Here is an 18,352-nt window from a genome sequence, read left to right on the forward strand (position 1 = left end):
CAGAAAAAAGTTTATGCAAAATGTAAATTTTAACTTTTTCCTGACAATCTATTTAAAAATATAAATGAAAGATCAGAAACTTTAGTAGAAAGTTAGCATATAGAAATAATTTAAAACTGGATTCCTAGAAAAATGCCTCCAGTCGTATTCTCTTCCACTTCAATGTGTGTTTCAAGAGTTAATTGATATGAAATAATATAATTGGATTTAAATAGCTTGGCAGGTGATGCTATTGCTGCAACTTGCAGAGCAGCACTATGAATTCTTGAAGGGGATGAATAGATAAAAGTTGTTCAAGGAAAGGTTAGATTTCTATCTGCTTTTGGTACTTTCCTAAATATTTTATGCAGAATTAAAATAATAGAAAATATGCCAATAAACCTAAAACATAAATTTGACCAGATGGAAGATATTGCTTCACTTTCCTTTTTCTGACTCTAAACGGGAGTCTGCTGGATAGTTTTAGATGAATTAAGCCGTCTCTTCCAGTTGACTTGAAACATCCTTTCTTTTATGTTAAGACACTAATTTGGGAGCTGAGTGAACCCAAAGACTGCTCTGTACTTTGTGAACTGGGTGGTTCTTGGGTCTGTACTAGGTTATCTCCATGTTATCAAAAAAAGGTTTATGGAAGGGCTTTATCCAGTTGTTATGGTTTGAACTCTAGGATAGCATTATTTCCATGTTTGAGAGAAATAAGTGGGCAAGATACTGAGGTCAAAATTTGAAATTTGGATGCCTAAAGTTGGCTTCCTAGTAAGGACCTAAATAAAAGAAACTTTCTGTCCCTGAAGTGCTATAAAGCTTCAAATGCCACTGAAAATGGGGGCTGCAGATTCTCAACACTTCTGACAAAACCAGGCCACTTTTAATCAAGTGTATGATTATGGAGTGGAGTGACTAACTTTATACACCTAAGTTTGAAAACTTTGGCATATTTTTCTAGTCTAATTTGTTGGCAAATATGTTCACCCTTGAACAGCAGCCTTTTGTTAAATAGAGAGAGTATTAATTATTTCTTACCTAGCAATCGTACAGTTTCTACTAAGGCTTAACATAATCATGATTTTTCTAAAAAATCTTAGTTACCATATTTTTAAGTAGAACAAGCCTTAGGTCCTTCATTAAATTTGTTCAGGTTTGAAAATTGCTTTTGAAGTGTGGAAAATTGATTCCATTTTGAATATCCAACATCTCTCTCTTGTAACAACATGATTGAGTACAGGTCTGTCTCATCTTACGCTGGGGTTACGTTCCACAGTCAGCGCCTAAAGCGAAAATCGCGTATAGTCAAAATTACATTGAGTGTAATGGCGGGCAGAATCGCCCACACTACAGAAACAGTATTTAAATTGTTATTTTTCTCTTTTTTGTTTTTGCCGACCGCGTAAAGCTGAAACCACACATGTTAAATGCGCCTGAGATGCAACAGACCTGTATTTTTTTTCTTGATCAGATCCAGTATAAATTTTGTTGTGCTGCCCCTTCCAATATTTTTCTCTGCATTTTTGGCCCTATTGAGTTGGACTATTTTCTATGCAGTCTTCTAAAATAGATAAAGTGGTTTAAAAACAAAACTTTAAAACAGGAGCTTAAGGATTTGGTACTGTCATTTAATGAGTTTCTGGGGTTACTGAGTTGTTTTGAAGGAATGTATCAATTATTAAAACAGCACAAAACAAATTTATAAAGCAAATCACTATAAGGTTCAGGAATCTGGGAAATAATGCGGAGATAGTTCTCATACTCTTCCTTTTATCATCTGGAGGAAATGGTTGAGCAGATATTGGCTACTGTTGATCAACATCCAGATACTTCAGTGGGTTCAACGTTGATCTAAAATAGGTTTCTCTTATGTTAAATATTTTCTGTCATAAAAGTACAGAAGTAAATCTTTTTAAAAACACTATACCATACTAGAAAGGTGCCCTGATATTGCAAGATTTTTTTAGACTGCAGTAAAATGTTTGCTTAGAAGGATGTGTATTGTTAATGGTGCTAGAAGCACCACCTTTTATTAAAGTTGTCTAACAGTTCAGATCTTGTTTTCAGTTTTTAGTAATTTTGCCAACATATAACTGTTTGGGCTGAAATTTTCCATGGTGTATGTCTGCCTCATATTGAATTTTTTGGGAAAATTTCAGCCAAAATGTTTGCTGTTTCCAAGGATGAGGCTAGTGGAAAATTTATTTATTATTATTATTATTATTATTAACTATTTTGGCAACCTTTTATTTGAAAAGGTCTAATGCCCCCATGCTTTAGAGCAAGGTCTTGAAATTTGGTGGGGGGTGACCTTTGTATCAAGGATATGCCTCTTGCTGCCCCGGTAAAAAAAATCTCCCAAATTTGATGAAGTTAAAAGCTTTTGAAAAATGGTAATTTGCACGTGCTCGGTAGAGACTTTTTCAATTTTAGCAGCTAAATTCTCTGAAGAATCTGTCCTCATGGAGCCATGTTCCAGCCCAGGGCTGAAGAGGACTGTAACAGAGCCTTTGGAAGACCAGGTGGTCTAGTGGGTTGTTAAGGTTCCTTCCCCACTCTGAACTCTGGGGTACAGATGTGGGGATCCACATGAAAGACCCCCTAAGCTTATTTTTGCCAGCTTAGGTTAAAAACTTTCCCAAGGCACAAAATCCACCTTGCCTTGAACAGTATGCTGCCACCACCAAGTGATTTAGACAAAGAATCACATGTAGTAGAAATTTCTGTTCGTTCCAGCTGAGGAATAAGGAGAGATGGACACAGCTAGTCAACCAAGGAGCCCTGGAGGGGCGATCCATTTATTTCAATTGCAATTGGGTTCGAGCTCATAAGTCAGCAAGAACGCTGAAAACACTTACACCAAAGTATTATATGCAGTTGACTATGATAGTCTGTCGCTCTACGATTGGCCAAAATTTGCTATCATTACCATACATAATTAGCAAGCTATATGTATCTGCCCCTCTTATGACTCCTTATTGTTCATCTACTTGCCTCCTCACCCTTGGGTTATTTTGCAAACCAAGCAGGTAGTTATCTACAGGACGCAGGCACAGAAAGTTCCATTGTCTGCAGGGTTGGAATTTGGCTACATTTCCTCTCGAAGGAACTTCCTGAGTTAAAACTATCCATAGCTGACGCTGCATGTTTCCCTTCTACTTTCTCCCATGTGTACATGACAAATTTGCCCCCTGGCAGTTAAGTAGAATAATTTTATTTCACAGGGAAAGGACCACTTGGAGTACTATTCCCCCAAAATATTCCCCCAAGACCTGCACCCCCTTTCCTGGGGAAGGCTTGAGAATATTATCCTCACCAATTGGTTCAGGTGAACACAGACCCAAACCCTTGGATCTTAAGAACAATGAAAAATCAATTGGGTTCTTAAAAGAAGAATTTTAATTAAAGAAAAGGTAAAAGAATCACCTTTGTAAAATCAGGATGGTAAGTACTTTACAGAATAACAAAAGATTCAAAAACATAGAGGATTTCCCCCTAGGCAAAACTTTAAAGTTACAAAAACAGGGATAAACCTCCCTCTTACCACAGGGAAAATTCACAAGCTAAAACAAAAGATAACCTAACGCATTTCTTTGCTATTACTTACTATTTCTGCAATATTAGATGCTCAGCTTAGATATGACTTAGGGAGATGTATTTTCCCTGCCCTGGTTCCTTTTTGACTCTGGGAGACACAGACAAAAAACCTTCCTCCACAGATTTGAAAGTATCTTCTCCCCTTATTGGTCCTCCCCTTATTGGTCTCACAGGGAGACTTCTTCAGCACCCTTGTCCAGGATCCCTTAGCGTAGGTCTGTTTTCCTCTCCTTGACTGAACTGGGGAGCTTTCATTTAAACTTCTTTTCCAGTTGGAGCATGCTCTGCAGGCCTGGAGGCATAGGGGCCGACTCTGTGGGTGCTCCAGGGCTGGAACACCGACAGAAAAAAAAATTAGCAGGTGCTTAGCACCCACCGGCAGCCAAGCTCCCCACCCGCGGGTGGCCCCGCTGATCAACTCCTCCCCCTCCCTCCCAGCGCCTCCTACCCACCGCAGATCAGGTGTTCCATGGTGTGCAGGAGGTGCTGGGAGGGAGGTGGAGGAGTGGGTATGGGTGTGCTTGGTGGAGGGAGTGGGACTGGGTGGGAAGGGGCGTACCCTTGGGGGAAGGGGTGGAGTGGGGGCCAGGCCTGGGGCAGGAAGAAGCAAGGTTGGGGGAAGGGGTGGAGTGAGGACAGGGCCTGGGGCTGAGTGGTGGTTGAGCACTCCTGGGGAAAATTGGAAGCTGGCGCCTGTATTTGAAAGGGTGGGGCTATGTGGGCTCAGTATTGTCCTTTATCTCTTTCAGGCCCAATATGAGGTTTGTATAACTCAGTGATTCTCAACATATTACACATTATGGACTGCATATGTGGCTCACAATGCATAACCTGGGCCACAGGGACAGTGGCAGCCCAGATTTCGACTATGGACTCCGGACTCCTGCCGCACGGGTCGCTGCCCCCAGGGGTCGGCCAGCTGCCTGGACCGCAGGCCCCCTGCCACACGGACAGGGCCGGCTGCCTGATTCAGTCCCCTGCCACACGGCTGCCCTGGAGCTTGCGGGACCAGACGGCTGCCCAGGACCCCTGCCCTACCCCAATTCCCCGCTGCCCTGGAACCTGCAGGGTGGGCCGGCTGCCCTGGACTGTGCAGTGCCAGTGGGGACCCCCCAACCCCACAGGGCTGGCCAGGAGCCCGCCCCCACGGTAGGCATCAGGGCACTCCAGACCCCTCCCCCTGGGCAGCTGTGAACCTGCGACCCCAGGCATACCCATGGCCTTTAGTGCACAGCTGAGCTGGGCTGCAGCTGTGTGTTAATTGGGCCGCATGTGTCCTGCAGGCTGAACTGGGGTCCTGTGGGAAAAAATAACATGTGATCATGTAATTAAAGACTGTATCCTAATTAAGACAGTCCCTGGGCCAGCAGCAGTTTGGGTGTGGGAGGGAGTTCAGGGCTGGGGCAGGAGAAAGGGGGGATGCAGGGTGGCGCTTACCTGAGGGCGTGGGGAGACCAGGGGTGAAAGTAACATAAGACTTACCAATACGGGGGCCTGGCTCCGGGCTCCTGGAATGGGTGAGGCCTCGTGCGGAAGGGGCGGGGCTCAGGGGTCAGCTTCCCCCCAGCCAGCCCTTCTGCACTGCCCAGCCTGTGCTGCCCAGGACTCCGGCAGCCTTTTAAAGGGCCCAGGGGTCCAGCTGATGCTGCAGTAGCAGCAACAGCTGCCGGGAGCGTCAGGCCCTTTCAAATCGCTGGGGCCCCAGAGCAGCTGCCCTTTTTGTCCCCACCCCCCCTCGGCTGCTTACAGGCCCATACCAGCGGCCACTTCTGACCGGTATGCTGCACTGACCCACTTTCACCTCTCGGGGAGGCTCCCTGGAAGCAGCCAGCATGACACTGCAACTCCTGCCCTAGGCTGAGGGGACTCTGCATGCTGTGCCTACTTGCTTGCACTGCCTCCGCAGCTCTCATTGGCTGCGGTTCTCGGCCAATGGGAGCTACGGAACCGGAGCTCGGCGGGGGCAGTGTGCGGATCCCCCTGGCCTTCCCTCCTGCTAGGAGCTGCAGAGACACGCTGAGCCGGGTAGGGATATTACCAGTCCTGCCAACTCCCCTCCTTCCTCCCCCTCATCCCCTGCACCAGCAGGAGTCATGGGCCATTCCCCCAGCACCCACGGTGCCTCCAGACCACGGCCCCTCCCATTCCCCACCCCGAGCACCCGGGGGCCCCAGCCCAAGTTACGGGTAAATAGTAAAAGTCATGGATAGGTCACGGGCTGTGAATTTTTGTTTACTGCCTATGACCTGTCCATGACTTTTACTAAAAATACCCATGACTAAAACGTAACCTTAATCATAATGTACCTGTATATGCAGAAAGGGGCTGAAATAAGGTTAATTCTAGCAGTTCCAAACTTTTAAGTGCTTGACTGCAGTCTTATTGTGCTTTTTAACATAACTTTTTGTGTATGGTTTATATGTATGTAGTTTTGAAAGCATAACATTAATAGTAGAAAGTAAATTAGGCTCCAATCCTGTAAACATTTGCTCAGTGTTTAACTTAATGCATGTGAGTGGTCCCATTGAAGCCAGTGGGACTACTTGCTGTGTGTAAAGTTAAGCACATACATATGTCTTTGCAGCACTGGAACCTTAAATGTACCCATTACTTCAGACCTCTCATGTACTGACTTCTAATTGGAAGTCAGAAATAGTCTAATAAAAGCAGCAAAATTTGCTTATTGCAATGCAGTTGATTAAAAACAATTCTTCAAATCTCTGGCAAACAATAGAGCCTTACTGACCGCTGTCACACCTAATGCTAATTGACACCTTTGGTAAAGTACTCTCTCATGTCAAGAAGTGTTTTTTTTTTTTTTTTTTTTTTCTGGATGGGTTTGGTGCACATTGGCAGGGCAGTGTAGTAAGCTTGCCTCTACTGCTACCTATACTGTATCTATTCGGTGGATAGATGATTTCATTCTTCAATGCTTCTAATCCAACTTCTTTCATGGTATGAAGTTCACTTAAGGAATTGTGGAGTAGGGGAGGTAAAAGAAAAGAACAACTGAATCCACTAATTTCATTTCTCTGATTTTGATTCTCTTCAAATTCTTTACAAGGGATCCCTTGCCTCTGGAGATAGACCAGAGTACATTAGCACTTTGAAAGTGCTCAGGTCTTGAGCCCCATTTCATCTGGCACACTGCTGCAAGAGCTGTTCCAAAGCTGTAGATACATTAACATTAATTCTTCTTAGAATAGATGCAGCTGTGTATTCCACTTAGGTGTGTGCATGCCCATACTTAAGTGGAATACATTTCTGCATCACATCTTGAAGAACCAGTTATTAATAAGTAACCATTTCTTACTGATTTTACAATATAACTTTTTGAAGTTATTGTTCTCTAGACAGTTATACTAAAAAATTGTATATAAAGCTAATATCTCTCTAGTTTTGGAAGAATTCACAGGAAGACATTCCACTTCTGAAGTCTTAGAGGAGATGTTATAGAATAGAATTATTTTTATTTTAATAAAGAATTAATAAAAATCTGGCCATAGGTAGAATATAAACAGTTAAAAGCCATCTTGATTTCTGAAGAAGAGTTTTCTTGTAACATTCTAATTACCACCCCCCCCCCCCCAAAAAAAAAAAACAAAAAAAACCCCCAGTATAATGTTAACCTTCTTTTATGGTCATTACCATAATAAGTTAATGGTATGGTATAACTAAACAAATCCATTTGTTCATGAAAATTAAACGGAATTGTTTGGTCTGTCACTTTTCGGTAATGTTGATCTAGAAAAAGCTGAAGATTATTGTATAAAAGGTGAAGTCTGATATAAATCATGCTACATAGATGTATGCAGGGTTATAATTTCATTTGAGTACTAAAATATGTAAATAAATGTAGAGAATTGATCGATTTCTAATAAATTTGTTAGTCTCTAAGGTGCCACAAGTACTCCTGTTCTTTTTGCGGATACAGACTAACACAACTTCATAAAATAGGAACTCTTTGACAGAAGTGGTCATTATTGATGTTAGTGGTGAACTCTTTTCAGTTTTAGTGATCTATATAGACAAATTAGATGACATGGGTCTTATTTTCAAAATTTGCCCATGTTTCAGTGATTACGTGTAGAGGATGTACAGTGAGTATATGAGAATAATGTTTCCATGCCTCAGTTTTTCCAGGGGCCAAAAACAATTGGGTGAAGTAGTTCTTTAGTGCTGACAAGTAATAGGTTATTTTATATACATTTTGAAACTTGTGGCTGTTGGAGAGTCACAAAGCAATTGAAGATAGACAAACATTTATTTTTTTTCAATTGTTTTGTATTTTCCTTTTAACTTTTTTTCTTTTAAGAGGCTGTAATATCACAGTAGACTATTGGTCTGGCCTTTTCTTGATATACAACTGTCATAAGGGATTCTGTGTGAATACATTTCAGGTGGTTCACTAGAAATGGTTATTGCGCAAGATGAACATCTACCTGAAGATGTGGTGAGAGAATTTGGTATTGATTTGGTTACTGGATTACATCACATTCATGACCTTGGAATTATCTTCTGTGAACTCACACCTGGAAAGGTAATGAGTAACATCTTATATTATGTCAAAGATATCATTACAATTTCAGAAATTATTATTTGTATTATGCTAATATCCAGAGGCCCGACTCAAGGTTGGAGGCCAGGTGTTATGTGTTGTGCATGAACATAGTAAGAGACAAGTGTATGTCCTGAATACCTTACAGTCTAATTAGTTTATTTTCTCTCTGCTGTACCACTCTGCAGCTGAGAATGAGTGTCTGAGAGTATAGTATCTGCTTCCATGCTGCAGTATAAAAAGATGAGTCAATAAAGGATTTTCATTATTCATTTAGGAGTCCCATTGTTTTTATAGCATTCTGTCATACCTTGTCTACACTAGGAAACCACATATTTCTTAGTTTCTTGGTAATCCTTCATGACACACAATATTTTAAAACGTTAAAAAAAGTCAGTATAAAAAACAATGACTTAGTCAAAATTAATACTGCCTATAGTATATAAATTATTGTGTAAAATAGCAATTGGAGACTAAAGTTGGTTGTCTGCTTTGAGAACTCCATGGGAAGTTGTTACCAAACGTTGCATAAATGAATGATCAACCTATTGTAATTGTTTCCTAAAACAGGACTGCCCATCTTTCCCTTAGTTTTTGAGTTTAGTCTAGTAAAACCCTCATGTTTTTCCTAAAATGTGCATAGTGAATCAAAGTATGACCACAATAAACATTTTTTATTTTTGCTTAATATATTGACTCTGCTCTCGATCAGACTCTCTACTGTGTGATGACATTTTCTGCATTGCCAAGTTCCTTGTAAAAATTAGCAACTGTGGATATATGCGCAAAGTTAGTAGATGACTTCATAAGAAATATAGTGCTGCCCATTTGTGTATCTGATGGCAGGACATTGAGACATGAATGGAATACAACAGAATTGGAAAGCTTGTATTTCCTTTAAAGCTACTAATTTACTGTTAAGCCAGGTTGATGAATAGGTAAAATGTTTCTCAGAATCTGGTTGCTATGTGGATAATCCTTTTAATCAACTCTAGCTTCCATATTTTGGAAATTAAATGTTAAATGTTTTAAACACTAGTCTAACAAACTTTAATATGCACACATGTTGAAAGATGCATCACTTTTTATCTTTGCTGCAGAGTAATGTATGTGGAATTACTCCTTTGAACACGTAGTCCAATTCAAAGTAGTCATCCTTATTTTCAGAGTCCTGCATAGAATTGGTCCTGGCTATTGTGATATTACCTCTTTCTGTGTAACCACAACCTCCCATGACAGCTATGTTCCGCTAAAACAACATAGCTGTTGCCCAGTAGAGGAGACTAATGACTTCAGGAGATGGAACCTTCACAGGAGCTGGAACAAGATTTTGGAACCAAGAATGATTGCTAACTTGCTGCATGCAGAGCAAGTGCAAAACCTTTTTCCATGCTTTCCCACGATATCATTTTCATTGTCACAGGCTCATTTAAAACAAAACCAAAAAGCCCTCTGCCCAGATCTGTCTAAAATAAAAAAGCCACCTTTTGATGGCTATGAAAAAAGGAGGTCATTGTAGTCCCCCCCGCCCCTTGTGGGAGGCATTCAGCTATTACTGTGTTGAGGGCCTGTGATGGGGTGAGACTCACCGGCGTGGTGCCTCCTGCTGGTCAGCTCAGGAATTAGCTCTTCTATCCCAGAGCGCCCTCTGTAGGCCAGTGTCTCGCCTGCCGCTGGCCCCGTGTCCCTCCCGGACCCCTGTGCCCTTTACATCAGGGTTCTGCCCCAGCAGTAACCCACTATCTGGGTCTTCCCATCCAGGGGAACCTCTATCCCCACCTTGCCTCAGTGGCTACTGCCAGTCACCAACTAGCCCCCGCTCACTGGGGCAGACCGCAGTCTGTAAACCACTCATCATCAGCAAGGGGGGGTTGGATCTGCTGCCTTTGCCTATGTCTGGGCTGCCCCTCTGCAGCCCCAGTACCGTTTCTGGCCTTTTAGCAGGGCCTGCAGGCTGGGGTTTTACCAGGCTGGAGCTCCTCAGCTCCCTCTGCCCTTGCCCAGCACTGCTCCACCCCAGGTACCCTTCTCAGCTCCCAGGCAGCCCAGTCCTTCTCTCTCAGAAGCTAGAGGGAGTCTCTTTTTTGAGCTCCTGGTTCACAGCCCTTTTATAGGGTGAGCTGTGGCCTGATTGGGCCGTGGCTCCTTCCCCAATCTAGCCTAGCCTTTTTCACAGCCACAGCCCTCTCCAGGGCTGTTTTTAACCCCTGTTCTATAGGAGTGGGGCAGCTGCCCCACTACAGGGCCATATAAATACTTTTAATGGTAATGAGACTTGATCAAAACTGCAATCTTAGATAGGTTGGACTGGAAAATTCAGCTTCTTGAAACAGTCCTTTATATGTAAGAGAAACAACTTGGTGTTCACTTTTGTTTACCTCTGTAGATACTTCTGGAAGGGCCTGGCACACTGAAGTTCAATAATTTTTGCCTGGCTAAAGCAGAGGGTGAAAATTTGGAAGAATTTTTTGCTTTAATTGGATCAGAGGAAGGAGATGGTGATGGCTGTGAAAGCACTCCACAAAGAAACTTGAAAAATAAACTCAAAGGTACAGCATATAGTATATATTTTATCCAGTCAAAATTAACTAAACTCAGTGAGGCATAATGAAATGTTTTAAAAATGTTTTGATTTTAAACCCTGTTGAGATGACGGGGGTCTTATTTTCTCTGCCATAAACTTAAAATTGTGGTCTTTTGTAACTATTCTTTTTGTGGATGCAGGAATTAAGAATGCTTGGTTTTTCTATTACTAATGTAGAGGTTTTTTTAGAACTAAACAAAATAAAATGTTTTGACCGTGTCTGACAATGTAATGGGAAACATTATGGGAATTTGCATATGGTACAAACCACAAAACAAGCTACACTACCTGTTACAAAAATCAGAGTACATAAAATTTAATTGTGAAAGGCAATTGTTAAATAAGTTACTACTAAGTTATCTGTACATACAGCTATTGCTTCAGGTGACTATTTTACCTCTTCTCCCCATTGTAATTAATGTTACCGTTAGCTTAAGTCAGGGGTTCCCAAACTTGGTTTGCGGCTTGTTCAGGGTAAGCCCCTGTTGGGCTGTGGGACACTTTGTTTACCTGAGCATCCACAGGTACAGCTGCTCACAGCTACCAGTGTCCGCGGTTCACTGTTCTCGTCCAATGGGAGCTGCGAGAAAGCGGCGCAGGCCGGGCCACCGCTTCCCGCAGCTCCCATTCTAGCTTGAGGGGACATACCCATGCTAGCTCTGATTGAGCTAATGCACTAAAAATAGAAGTGTAGCCACAGGAGCGGCAAGCTGCTCAGAGTCCAATCCTGTCTGAGACCATAGGTTCATGCTGGGGATAATTAGTCCCTCCCACATTTGCGCCGCTGTGGCTACACTTCAATTTTTAGCATGTTAACTCAATCAAAGCTGGTGCAGGTATGTCTCCTCAAGCTGGAAATTACAGCTTTTAGCTCCAGTGTAGACCTATCCTTAGTCTCATGTAAGCAAGATTTTGGTAGCACAGACCATCATTGGTATCCTTAAGTACAGGGAAGATTGCTAACCAGCACTTTTAAGTGATGTGTGACAGGTACATAGAGAAAAAACAGAGTTTTACGTACACATAGTCATGTTTTCAACCTTCATAACAATACAAAACCAAGTTTAGCAAACATACAGCATAACATACATTTGTGATAAGAAGTAATAAAGACTGTATTATCATTTTAGTGTACCTGTTCTGAATAGTCTTCAAGGTATCCTTGAACTGAAGCCCAGATCAAGGTATTCAAGTATAGGAACAGTGAAGCTGAATTAATATTACTGTAATTATATAAACTTACAGTGTGGCTGTACAAGTGAGAGTGGTTGGTTTTTACAATGAGTGTTGTAGATGTAACATCACATCTCTGAAATGCAACTTTTACTGTACAAACATACAGCTCTGAGTCATTTCCCGCTGGCATTGGTGGGTTTTCAGTAATTTCAATGGCTGGTGTGCTGCTGTTTCAATTTTTTTTCTTTTTTTTATATAAAATAATAAACCAATTTTCAGGAGTTGTTTTTAAAACAAAATGATCAGATGGATAACAGACTTTAAATGGAGCAAAAGGCTTAATTAACTAGAAAAATTAACTCTTATTAAATTTGGGTTGGTTGGTTTATTATTTATTTTAGGTTGTGCTTCTGTATTTGATACAGACGAATGGGAAAACTAAAACTAAAATAGAGTTGGCTATTTATACATTTCTCATTTCCTCGATTAAGTGCAAACCATATGATTTTGTAAACATTTAGAGTAACCATTTGAACTTTCATATGGGGGTACCTCATATATGGAGCACCATCTATAGAAATATAAATAAATCCATTTTAGATGACTGCTAACACAGCAAAATGCGATTCTTTATTTAGAGCCTGTTGAGCTCCAGCGATATGGTGAAAGCTGGTGTATGTGGAAATGACGGTTGGAACTATGGTAAAGCAAGGGAAGATGTTATGAGGTTGCCAATAGTGTACAGCTTCTGAGAAGTACTGAAATAAGTAGCATTAAGCTAATTATAGACACAAATGTGCCTAATAAACAGAAGATCTTTATCCTTAAGAGATTTAAATTTTGCACTCCACAATCAGTAGAACATAAAAAATAGTCCCTTCAGCAGATTTGTTTTGTTTTTGTTTTTTCTTTAAATTAAAATCTTCTAGAGAGGACCAAACATCATTGTGTGGTATATTTGCCTACGTGATGTGGCTAAGGAGATATCAAATCTGTTTAAATGGGAGGACAGAAAATCAATTCTAACCCATCTGATCATGATATAAAATTATTAGGGCTGTCAAGCAATTAGACACGTTTAATAGCACAATTAATTGTGTTAATAATAGAATACCATTTATTTAAATATTTTTGATGTTTTCTACATTTTCAAATATATTGATTTCAATTACCACACAGAATACAAAGTGTACAGTGCTTACTTTGTATTATTTATTAGAAATGTTTGCACTGGAATGGTGGTTGAAGCATGAAGGGACATACGAATCTTTAGCACATCTGGCACGTAAATATCTTGCAATGCCAGCTACAACAGTGCCATGAGGATGCCTGTTCTCACATTCAGGTGACATTGTAAACAAGAAACGGGCAGCATTATCTCCCACAAATGTGAACACGCTTGTTTGTCTGAGCGATTGGCTGAACAAGAAATAGGACTGAGTGGACTTTTAGGCTCTAAAGTTTTACATTGTTTTGTTTTTGAATGCAGTTATTTTTGTTCATAATTCTACCTTTGTAAGTTCAACTTTCATGATAGAGATTGCACTACAGTACTTGTAATGGGGGAATTGAAAAATACTATTTCTTTTTTTACAGTGAGAATATATGTAATCAATTCCAATTGGTATTCTATTGTTTAAAAGTGCAATTAAAGCTGCGATTAATCATGATTAATTTTTTTGAGTTAATCGCATGAGTTAACTGCAATTAGTCAACAGCCCTAAAAATTATGTTAAATACTTCTCTAGCTCACTGAACTTCAGTTGACAGAACCTTGGTAACGTCCCTCAGGATTCTTTTGCATATTTCATCGTTCCATGTTTTCCATACTTGGAATGAAGTGAAGATATGTCTCGCTCAGTTGGACAGCAGAGAGAACTAGCATACTGGGCTTCCCAGAGTGCAGTGAAGAAAAGACTTTGGTGGACTGGGACTGTGCTGTCCTCCTAGCCAAGGTTGAGGCAGCATGTCTATGCTGATACTTTTAAAGTCTGTCAGGTATCTTCAGTAGCAACACTCTATGATCTATGGTATCATATTTGATCCTACCACTAGTAGGAGGTGGAGTTGATTTAGAGTATGTGTGCTCCATTTACATCTCAGAGAACTTGGAAGTTAATTTGGGATAGATAGTTATATAATCAAAGGGCCTCGCCTGTGGGGTATGACAGGGTTAATTCAGTCACCCTTTCGTTTAACATATATATGAAGCTACTAGGAATTCAGTTAAAAAAACAACTTGGGCTGCTAGTGCCTTCAATATGGACTTCAAACTGCTATTGGGTGTCCATTTAGTAACAGTGGCTTGAAGTATATTCTTCCATCTGTTACTGGCCAGGAGACTTTCCATCCTCCCACTGGGTGCTGACCTGGCAACTGTGAAACATATCTTTTTACAGTAGGCTTGACTATTGCAGTGCCTTGTACTTAGGAATCAACTCTGGTCATTAAAGAAACTTTTGCAGTTCCAGAATGCAGCAGCCTTTTCACTCAAAAAGTCTGGTTCATACAAATGCATTATAAGTGCAGTAATTGAGATGCCACCAAGTATGAGAACAAATTTAAATTTCGGTACTTAATCTTCAAAACCCTCTATGCCCGTGGGTCTCAAACCTTTTTTACTGGCGACCCCTTTCACACAGCAAGCCTCTGAGTCCGAACCCCTCCCCATAAATTAAACACACTTTTTAATATATTTAACACCATTATAAATGCTGGAGGCAAGTGGTGTTTGGGAGGTTGGAGGTTGACAGCTCACAACCCCCCATGTAATAACTTCATGAACCCTGAGGGGTCCCAACCCCCAGTTTGAAAACCCCTGCTCTATGCTATGGGATTGGACTATTTCAGAGACCGCTTCTCTCTCTTCACAATGCTGATCTGCCACAATCACAATACTTATTAGGAACAAGTGAACTATTGACAATAAGTTTTGTCTCCTGCTTGTGTAAATTTCACTCTTTCTTAATGAAGCTCCGTATTGCAAGAAATAAGAATGATGATGAAGCTACTGTATTCAGGAAGAAACAACAACCTCTTTGATATATCTTTATCAGAATGACTGTAATTGTGTGTGTGTGTAGTTAACAACCTATCCTCTCTTACAAACCAAAACCTAAGGATAAAAGAAACCAATATGTGCTCTTGAAGGAGGATGGAACTGAAAAAATTGTTGACTTTGTGTAACCCTTAGTGACTATGGTATAATACTGATGGATAATAAACTTTCTATGTTTATTCCTCCTATGTTGAGGTTAATTGGCAGACAGGTATGTTATATCTTTTGCATATGAAACATTATTCATGATTTATATTCAGGCATATTATAAAAAGTATTTAAGTAGACTATTCAGTATCGGATGCTTCAAAGGAAGGTGGAAAAACCGCAAAGGCAAACCACTATAAATGGTCTATTTTTATATATATGTGTATATAATATCTCATCATCCCCTCCTTCTGCCTCCACTTCTCTCTCTCTACAGGCTCTTGCTGACTTCTTCCAAGAGAAAACTGACAAAATACAATGTGACCTTCCCATCCCTCCCACAACTCTCTCCTCCTTCTCCCCATCACAGATGCAGAAGCTTCTTGTCTGTTCTCTAACCTGACCTCTTGGCTCAGTGACCCCAAACCATCTTCTGGTCTGCCTTCTCTCTCATCTCCTTCCTTACTCTTTTCTTTAACCCAGACAACTACTGCCCCATCTCCCTTCCCCCGTTTGTCTTAGTTCATTGACAATATACCTGCAATTGTTGTCCGGAGTTCCATCCTAAACCCTTTCCCATCAAGCTTCTGCTCCTTGCAGTCCACTGAAATCACTCTCGCAAAAGTCCCTAGTGATGTCTTCCTAGCTAAAGCTCAGAATCTGCACTCTGTCCTCATTGACCTGTCAGCTACCTTTGACTCCATCACCCATGTTCTCTTCTTGAAATTTTGACCTCCCTTGGCTTCCATGACTCAGTTCTCTTCTGGTTCTCCTCCAACCTCTCTTACTGCTTCTTCAGAGTGCCCTTTAGGGGATTAGCCTCATTCCCCTGCCAGTTTTCTATGCGGGCTCCACAGGGCTCATGCCTTGTCCCTTTCGCTTCTCCCTCTAAACTTGATCTCTGGTAATCTCATCTGTAAACACAAATTCAATTACCAGTGGCCATGCTGATGACTCACAGATCTGCCTCTCTTCTTCATTCTTGTCTCCATCTGTCCAAACTAAAATCTTAACCTCTGTCTCAGACATCTTCTCATAGATGTTTAGTCATTCGTTCAAGCCCTCCCCTACTTCCTTTCTCAATCACTGTGGACAATACCACAATTCTGTCCATCACTCCATCCCCTAATCTAGGCATCGACTCTGACTTGGACCTTTCTCTAGGTACATTAAAAATTTTCAGCACAAAAAAGTAGATGTTCTTCTCAGGTTATGTGTAGTGAAATAGGAAGTGAAATAGAAATATAAACAACAAAATAGTTTCCACAATCCCACTGAAAAGGTATATCCGAATGAAGTGAGGATAGTTGTCTAATGAGAGGTAAGATTGTGATCACAGGACTATAATTCAAATTCCTGACTTTCTATCCCAAATCTGACATTGACATTCTTTGTGCCACTGAGCAAGTACTTAGGGAAACTGAGGTTCAGCATTTATCTTTAAATGGAGATAATGCATACACCAGAGGTAAGGTGGGAGGATTGACACGGTGGCGTTTTTTAAAATTCTGAATTGTATAAATGCTGAATGGATAGTCCAAGTTGCCTTATGTGTTTTATTTTGTAGGATCGCCTGTATACACCGCTCCAGAAGCAATAAAGGGAGCTGACTTCTCCATAGCTAGTGATCTGTGGTCTTTGGGCTGTTTGCTTTACGAAATGTTTTCAGGTTGTGTTTCTATCTATCATTTTTCCAAATTATCACAAGTGTCAGAGTTTTTGGTACACTATAAAGACTTCCAATTATTTAGGAACTTTGTAAAATAATCAACTGAGCTAATGTCACTAAGATCTGAGTTATAGTATAATTATAATATATGGTTTTAACTGCCTCTAGTGCTCAGAATTATAATTTGCTAAATTATAATAAAGGTTTGAGCTCCCATTCTATCATTCAAGGGTTTTATGCTCTTAAGCATTAAAACAATTTACCAAATGCATTAATTTGTTCTTTTAAACAGCTAAAGTGAATTTTACCTTTAAAATTGCACTACTTTGGCTTAGTGAAGAGTAAGGGGAAGGGGAGTGGGAAGGGAGCATCTGGGAAGGTGAAATCTCCTTCAAACTAGGTTGCAGGGTTGTAGCCCAGTCTTCCTGTGGCAACGTACACAGTATGCGAGCGTATTGGATTAACATAGATGTGGGTCTTGCTGTCCTCATTATCCACTCTGCTGGCATCTGGGGCTACCATGGAGACCCATTTTGGGACACAAGACATGAAGGGGCATTCTTAATGGCTGTCCTGCCCATGTTTTGTTCTGCATTCCTCATTGCTCACTGGCTCTCACCACCAAGGGTATTTGTATTTAAACTGACATTAATTTGTTAAATTTGAGTTCAGATTGACAATACTTGCTTCTTGAATGAGATTATTTAGTAACAATTATTTTGCAGTTTAATCAAGTTCGATAGAATTAAGTGAATCTACTTATACTTATAGGAAGACCTCCATTCTTCTCTGAAAGCTTTTCTGAATTAATTGAACAGATTTTATATGAAAATCCTTTGCCACCTAAACCTAAAGGTAAGGTTTTTTATAGTTAAATGAGTCAAACTAGAGTAAAGCTTAGAATGTAGTAGTCAGTTTTGTTTGTTATGTTTCTTATGTTGATAATATTTTGGTTTGCAAAGAATATTCTGCTTAAAATTCTTTATTGCAGAAGTGTATTTTCTCATTAAATTAAACTTTTATTAGCAGAATTATTAGAAATTTCTATCCCTAAAACTGAATATTAGAGCTAGTCTCATTTTGGAGTTTAACTGTTCTGTTCTTTTGGTTTATTGCCCACTGGGCAAATGGATACTTCATATAAAGTTAAATATTAAGAATAAAAGCAATTTTCTAGAGGGAAATATGTTGCTACATTTCATATTAAGCCATTACTTTACTAACTTGACATTATAGAATCCTGTTGCAATAGTATCATGTTAGTTGAGTAGGCACTTTCTTTATAAGCCACTATTTTCAGATGGCTCTAATTTAATGAAGAATAATTCTTTTAGGTTTAAATTTCTGATACTTGTTTTTCACACCAAACAGCATTTTATTTTTAAATTACATTGACTACATTGAGTTCTCAAAGCAAGACGAAGCAGCATTTTTTGTCAAGTTAATGAAGGAATTCAGAATTTTTTTGCTCTGATGCAAAAAACGGTTTAGTAAAATTTCTAAAACTTGCTATGAACTTGTTCTCAAATGCCTTTGTGTGTGAAGAAGTGTGGTTTCAAAGTAAAAATACAGGGTTGA

General features: G+C 40.3%; 1 protein-coding gene across 3 annotated transcripts in view; it reads left to right on the forward strand.

The window, feature by feature from the left end:
• The window catches only part of ULK4 (unc-51 like kinase 4), a 408,326-nt gene that overhangs the window by 6,594 nt on the left and 383,380 nt on the right, over positions 1-18,352 (forward strand). For all 3 annotated transcript variants that reach the window (XM_054019573.1, XM_054019574.1, XM_054019575.1), the window contains exons 4-7: positions 7,983-8,122; positions 10,527-10,689; positions 16,673-16,774; positions 17,546-17,629. In XM_054019573.1, the coding sequence (XP_053875548.1) occupies positions 7,983-8,122; positions 10,527-10,689; positions 16,673-16,774; positions 17,546-17,629 (489 nt within the window). The remainder of the gene's footprint in view (positions 1-7,982; positions 8,123-10,526; positions 10,690-16,672; positions 16,775-17,545; positions 17,630-18,352) is intronic.

The sequence above is a fragment of the Malaclemys terrapin genome, chromosome 2 (genome assembly GCF_027887155.1).
Source record: "Malaclemys terrapin pileata isolate rMalTer1 chromosome 2, rMalTer1.hap1, whole genome shotgun sequence".
Taxonomy (NCBI): domain Eukaryota; kingdom Metazoa; phylum Chordata; order Testudines; family Emydidae; genus Malaclemys; species Malaclemys terrapin.